This window comes from Acanthochromis polyacanthus, chromosome 9 (assembly GCF_021347895.1).
Source record: "Acanthochromis polyacanthus isolate Apoly-LR-REF ecotype Palm Island chromosome 9, KAUST_Apoly_ChrSc, whole genome shotgun sequence".
NCBI classification, from domain to species: domain Eukaryota; kingdom Metazoa; phylum Chordata; class Actinopteri; family Pomacentridae; genus Acanthochromis; species Acanthochromis polyacanthus.
This window is the reverse complement of record NC_067121.1, coordinates 36,026,345-36,032,630: the sequence shown is the minus strand read 5'-3', so window position 1 is coordinate 36,032,630 and position 6,286 is coordinate 36,026,345. Positions and strand designations below refer to the sequence as shown.

Here is a 6,286-nt window from a genome sequence, read left to right as displayed (position 1 = left end):
CAGCGATTTAAAGTTCAGCAGGTCTCGAGTGGACGTTGCAGCAGGACCAGAGGTGTGTAAAGTGTTGTTTCTTTGTTATTTTACACGTTTTAGAGACTATATTTAAGTTAAATGAAGTCTTTAATATACGTCTTACTGCTTTATACGTCCAGGAAACTTAGATAAAAGTTCTTTAACTAACTAGGCAACTTTAAACCTGGTTTTCCTGCCCCCATTGCCTCTCATGAAACAAAGAATAACACACTTAGTCGTTCGCCAGTTTACACGACAACGGTGTTAGGGTGAATCCAGTTTGCACAGAAACGACATAAAGTGGAAAGTTTTGAATACGGCCTCCGAAGAGCTGGAGTTTTCTCTGAGAAGAACGCTGCCGTCACGCTTCGCTTTGAGCATGCGCGTTAGACTCGGTGTAGTTGCCATGCAACCATAGGACAACCGTAAAAGCAAAATGTAATGCGACCAAAAATTAACTTTAAATAACTCTCCCTTCACTTTCAAGCTGGGGTGCACAAAAAAGCAATGGTTTGGATTTTTTTGGTAAGTTAGAATAAAAAACACAAATATTAATAATTAAATTAAACCTTATCTGCTACTCAGAAAATTAAATGTTGCAGATTTTTTTTGAAAAAATATGCAAGCCGAATTTTCATTTTTGTGCAACAGGAAAACCAAACATACTAGTGATAGAAAATGTGGCACACCTGTTGTGTTCCCTGTTAATTGGACAGAATCCTGCTGTTTAAATTCAGCTTTATTGTCAAGTCCTAAGAAAACAAAATTGTTTTGTATCGATTGTCTGAACTGCTCCGACTGCATTTGGTTTTTGATAAACCGTTAGTGTAAACACGCTACTATGTGTTCTATTTCTTATAGATTTGTTTGGTTATGTTTAATTTACTTATCAGAGTTTTATCTTAGATATTTACTGCAAAATGTGGCTTATTCTATATGTTGCTGGGCAACAAAATTATTTCTTTGTGTTTTTAACGTGTTTAAATAACAGTAAACTGAAGTGAAATTAAATGCAGTTAATTGTCTAAGTGCAAATGAATTAGTAAAATGCACTGAGTATATTCAGTCTGCTGCAGGATGAACCGTTTGGTATGAACACACTGAATACACTCAGGAGGACTTAATTAGGTACACCTGTTTAATTGCTTGTTAACACAAATGGTTCATCAGCCAATTGCATGGCTGCAATTTAAAGCATTTCAACATGTAGACTTAATCAAGACCACTTGCTGAAGTTCAAACCGAGCATCAGAATGGGGATGAAAGGGATTTGAGTGACTTTGAACGTGGCTGGTCTGAGTATTTCAGAAACCGTTGATCTACTGGGACTTTTACACACAACCATCTCTAGGGTTTACAGGGAATGGTCAGGAAAAAGAGAAAATGTCCAGTGAACGGCAGTTGTATGGACCAAAATGCCTTCTTGAGGAGAGAGAGGTCAGAGGAGAATGGACGGACTGGTTGGAGATGATAGAAAGGCAACAGTAACTCAAATAACCACTGGATACAACCAAGGAATGCAGGTTTCAGTTGGCACAGGCTCACCAAAACTGGACAATAGAAAATTGGAGAAACTTTGCCTGGTCTGAGTCTCCATTTCAGTGATGACATTCAGATGGTCACAATTTAGCGTAAACAACATGAAAGCATGGATCCATCCTGCCTCGTATTGACAGTTCAGGCTAGTGGAATAAATGGTGTGGAGAATATTTTCTTGACACACTTTGGGCCCCATAGTAGCAACTGAGCATGGTTTAAACTCCACAGCCTACCTGAGCATTGTTGCTGACCATGCCATCCCTTTGTGACCACAGTGGACCATCTTCTGGTGACTACTACCAGCAGAATAATGCTCCATGTCACAAAGCTCAAACCATCTCAAACTGGTGTCTTGAACATGATGAATTCACTTTATTCCAATGGCCTCCACAGTCACCAGATTTCAATCCAATAGAACCTTTGGGATGTGGTGGAATGGGAAATTGGCATCATGGATGTGTAGCTCAAAAATCTGCAGCAACTGCATGATGCTATCATATCAATATGGACCAAAATCTCTGAGGAACATTTCCAACACCTTGTTGAAAGTTAGCCACCAAGAATTAAAGCAGTTCTGAAGGCGGAAGGGAGTCCAACCTTTTACTAGCGAGGTGTACCTAATAAGTAGCCAGTGAGCATATGTGAATATAGGAGTTGTAGATGGCAATATAGAAAGGTAAAATTGCATGTACTGGTACGCAAAATGCAGCATTAGTAGTATGAATGGTCACACAGTGCAGCTTTCAAACTTGAGAATGAAACGGAATGATGCACATGACAAACTGCCAGTATTTTTTTTTCGGAGTCTTTTTCATCCAGTGCTAACTTGAGTTGCATTTCATCCCAGCTGACCAGCAGGACCGGTCCACAGTAAACCTCAGCTACACATGGCGACTTACAGATTTGGAACTCCCAGCAGTCCAAGCAGGATGGCTTCAGCAGGGAGAGCACATCCTGCAGAGGAAAGCGGTAAAACTAAAGATACTGTTTAACAGCTGAAGGTGCTTTTTTTTTTTGTTTTGGAAGTATTGATTGGTGACAAGTATGCATTTTTTCTTTTCTTATTCTTAAAGATGTAACTGATGACGGCGATCCAAATAGACTTCTGCAATGTCCTTTTGACGAACACCACAAAATCCGGGCCAGTCGCTTTCCTTTCCACATTATCAAGTGCAGGAAGGTGAGTCAACACACTGATGCTAGCAAGAATGGGAGAAATATTGTAGCTGTAACATGTGTGTGATGGCATTTGTGGTTATTGGAATGCTGTGTTGTCAGTTTAGTGGGTGGGTCAATGTACAAACACGGGACTTTTTATAACATAGTTGACAGGTATTATAGGTGACATTTTTGCTGGTTTCAGGACTAAAATCAACATGGCCGCCTATAACCAAACATCCCATGGCATTTCTAGAGAAATATTCTTCTAAATATTATATATAAAATTGAAAATTATTTATAAAGATATTGTAGTAAACCTGTTTGTTGCTTAACTGTTTTATTTTGCTCTCACTCTGTCTGATTTACTTGTCTCTCTGTGCAAACACAGCCTACAGTTCAGTTGAAAGTTCAGGTTTTTTGTTGTCACAGCTGAGTCATTTGTGGTTTCCCAGTTGCAGTGCAGACCACCGACTTCGTAGTTTTTTGTTTTGCTTTTTTACAGGATCTGGTGCAAACTGTATTTTTGGTGAATAAACAAGACATGCAGAACAAGTGATTTTAGTAAAATATTGCAATTCTCAGCTAGATTTATTTTTTCCTGATGGAACTGCATCACACATTTTTTTTTTTTTTTTTTTCTCCCCCCTTTGGAAAGTTGAAAATGCATTTTTTTTTTTTTTAAACCAATTTTTAGTTTCTAGCTGGTATCTTTTTGCCAATTGTATGTCTTTCAAACCTCCTGGCATGAGTTATGGTTGAGAGAATTAAGGTGTTATGGTGGTTTAATTTCCTCCAATTGCTAGAATTTTTTTTAGACTGCTCCACATCCTAAACATGCAAATATTGTTTTGGTACCAAATATTTTAGGAGATGACTTGAAATTTAACACACGCAAACTTTTAGAAACTCTCAAGATAAAGACTGTATACAAACTACACACTGCAGCACTCTAAGATTAGATTGCTGGGAACTACTGAAGGTTATCACTATTTGATTTATATTTTGACAAACTTAAACTGCAGGGTCTTTACCCACTGCCCAGTACTGAAAGTGATCAATTAGTGTTGGTTTCTAGAAATCCTGCCAAGACTGAGTAAAAGTTTACTTGTTGATCTCATTTGTCATTGATGCAGAATCATCCAAAACTCGCCAGTGAGCTGAAGACCTGTCCTTTTAATGCTCGTCACCTGGTCCCAAAGCATGAGCTGGCACACCACACCGAGACCTGTGAGAACAGACCATCTGAGGACAGTCAGGCCGGTGAGATTGTCTTTCTGCATCTGAAGATTCAGAGTTGTGCGTGTTGTGGAAGCTCGGCAAGGTCAAGAGAGGATGAGGAGGCAGACACACTCACTGGAGACTCGGATAGCTTAGGTTGTGAGTGAAGGTTTACTGTTATAAGGAGAAGTGACACAGACGGCAACACTTCTGAGGATTCGCTGATCTCCGGGTACATATTCTAGTTGGGAGAGGGGTCAGATTTAGACTATATGGATGCAACTCATCTGCTGAGTCACATCAGAATAGACGCTATCCAACCTAAACTAGAACAGAGTTCAGGCATATCTTCCTCCTACAGCGTCTGCTTGTCTGAAGACCATATTGGGGCAAGAAAGTCTGAACCTGAAGATGGGCTCAGGCCTGCAGAGGTTAAAGGGGAACAGGGACCAAAGGTGGTAACCTGTCCTCATCTGTAGGATCATTTGGGATGATGTCAGCGAACAGCTGCAAGGAAATGCCTTAGAAAAGGGAAAGAGTCATTTTTCTTTCAGTGTGTCCAACCGTGATTAAGTAGAATTTTTCTCTTTTTACAGCTGGAAGCTCGAATGAACCTCAGTGGCATGTCCCAGTGAGCACCAGGGTAAACCCGAACATGACTGAGGATTGGGAAGAAGGTGTGATTGATATTTACAGCTTTTTGTTTTTGTACAGATTAAACAAACAAGGAAAAATGTTAAAGTGCAGATATGTTCCATCTGTTTCTAGCCTTTTATCTTAGAGGGAAGTGAATTCTCTCATGTTGCATAACTCTTCCCTCAAAGTATCAGTCATGTCTTGATTGAGTTGTTGAATCCATGAGAAATATTGTCATGCATTTCTTTTCTTCCCAAACATACCCTAAGTCAGACCTTTACCACATGTTTTAAATGCAGTGTCTGTAAAGGTTACAAAGGATTTTGTCTTGCAGAGGTCGACAATGATGCTGTTCCGTTCGTGTGGGGTGCCGACATGACCTTTACCAAGGAGTAAGTTGTCTTTTGTGCGTCTTCTCTAGCTCTTAGCATTAATTTGTATGTTTTGTTTGCTCTTCAACTATGAATTTTGTTTTTTCCTCTGCAGACAAAAGTCAAAGGCCTCCAAAACGCTTAGTCCTAGAGCACCCAACACCCGTCCATGGGACAATAAGCAATAACTTGCACTGACTGCAGATCCAGATGCAAGCTTATTTTAATCCCATCATGTATATGCATGCATGGATTTTTATTTCATACTAATGTTTTTAACTTGTGTGGATTTCATTTTTAGACATTGGATATAGCATTATGAAATGTACACAGACCTCATTTTTTTTAATGTATTCTCTTGTATCCTCCATGTTCGTAAAACTGCATATATTTTAATGAACATTTTATCGACGGTAAGATTGTGTAGTAATAATTACATGATGTACTGAAATATGAGCTGCTTAAATACCACCAGTTTGTCAAAAATTTGAGATGACAATAAAAAAAGGTAAAAACACAATGGCTCTGAAGTTCTTAATTGTCAGTAAAAGTCCAGCATTCATTGGCTTAAGGAAAAAGACATTTATTTACTAAATGTTAAAGCAATCGCACTAAAAGTATAGCAGAAGGGCCCATTTCATCATAGTGAATGGTATATAAACTACTTTTTTTTTTTTTTTTTTTTTCTTCTTTCCCTTATATCACAACTGCAATTTCACAAGAACAATTCTGGTTCTAACCTGGTCCTAAAGACCATGTGCTCTTAGCAGTAAGGATGTTTTAACATATCTTTAATAAAAATGAGCTAATCTTTTAAATGCTGCCACCTTGAAATAACAAGGGGAAGGTTTGGAATACAGTTCAGTAAATTTGGGGGACTTTTAGAAAGTTCCTGAAATGGACGGAAATTTTCTCATTGCACTGACTAATTTCACATTTTGGGAGATGGATGTAAACGCAGACTAAAATAAAGGGGTCTTTCCATGCAGCAAATCAATTATTTCAAAGATCATATTCATGGGAGCAGTGTAGGGTGTAGCATTCAGTAATTTTGGATTTTGTTTCATGTGTCAATGCCCTGGTTGCTTAACTGTTACTTTTGTCCTGTGTCAACTTGTAATTATTTTTATGTTATTTTGTAACTTTATACTCAGACCTCCTCTGACAGACATTATCTCAGAGTACCTCCTGGTTCAGTAAACATTAAGTTTAAAAAAAAAAAAAAAAAAAAAAAATGCCAAACTGAACTGGAGGGATTCATATGAATAAAATTTTGATGAAAATAAGTGTGCCTCTACTCAAAATCACAATTCCAACATGCTGTACTTATTTAAACAATGCAATAGTAA

The 6,286-nt window shown here is 38.3% G+C and overlaps 1 protein-coding gene across 2 annotated transcripts; it reads left to right on the top strand.

Annotated features, from left to right (window-relative positions):
• On the top strand, window positions 1-5,452 carry LOC110949538 (gametocyte-specific factor 1-like). Of its 2 annotated transcripts, none has more exons than XM_022191656.2 (7): window positions 1-52; window positions 2,399-2,520; window positions 2,625-2,731; window positions 3,846-3,972; window positions 4,527-4,607; window positions 4,901-4,958; window positions 5,053-5,452. In XM_022191656.2, exons 2-7 carry the CDS (start codon window positions 2,439-2,441, stop codon window positions 5,123-5,125), a joined length of 528 nt encoding a protein of 175 aa, XP_022047348.1. In that variant the 5' UTR covers window positions 1-52; window positions 2,399-2,438; the 3' UTR covers window positions 5,126-5,452. The 2 variants fall into 2 exon arrangements, with proteins under 2 accessions (XP_022047348.1, XP_051809202.1); XM_051953242.1 differs by lacking the exon at window positions 1-52 and adding an exon at window positions 418-537.
• The last annotated feature ends 834 nt before the right edge of the window (window positions 5,453-6,286 follow it).

Bases quoted from the DNA above. Each gene is read 5' to 3' on its own strand.
- LOC110949538 (XM_022191656.2), top strand. From the start codon at position 2,439: ATGGCGACTTACAGATTTGGAACTCCCAGCAGTCCAAGCAGGATGGCT. The intron at 2,521-2,624 runs GTAAAACTAAAG...TTATTCTTAAAG, and splicing joins ACATCCTGCAGAGGAAAGCG to ATGTAACTGATGACGGCGAT. The intron at 4,608-4,900 runs GTGTGATTGATA...TTTGTCTTGCAG, and splicing joins GACTGAGGATTGGGAAGAAG to AGGTCGACAATGATGCTGTT.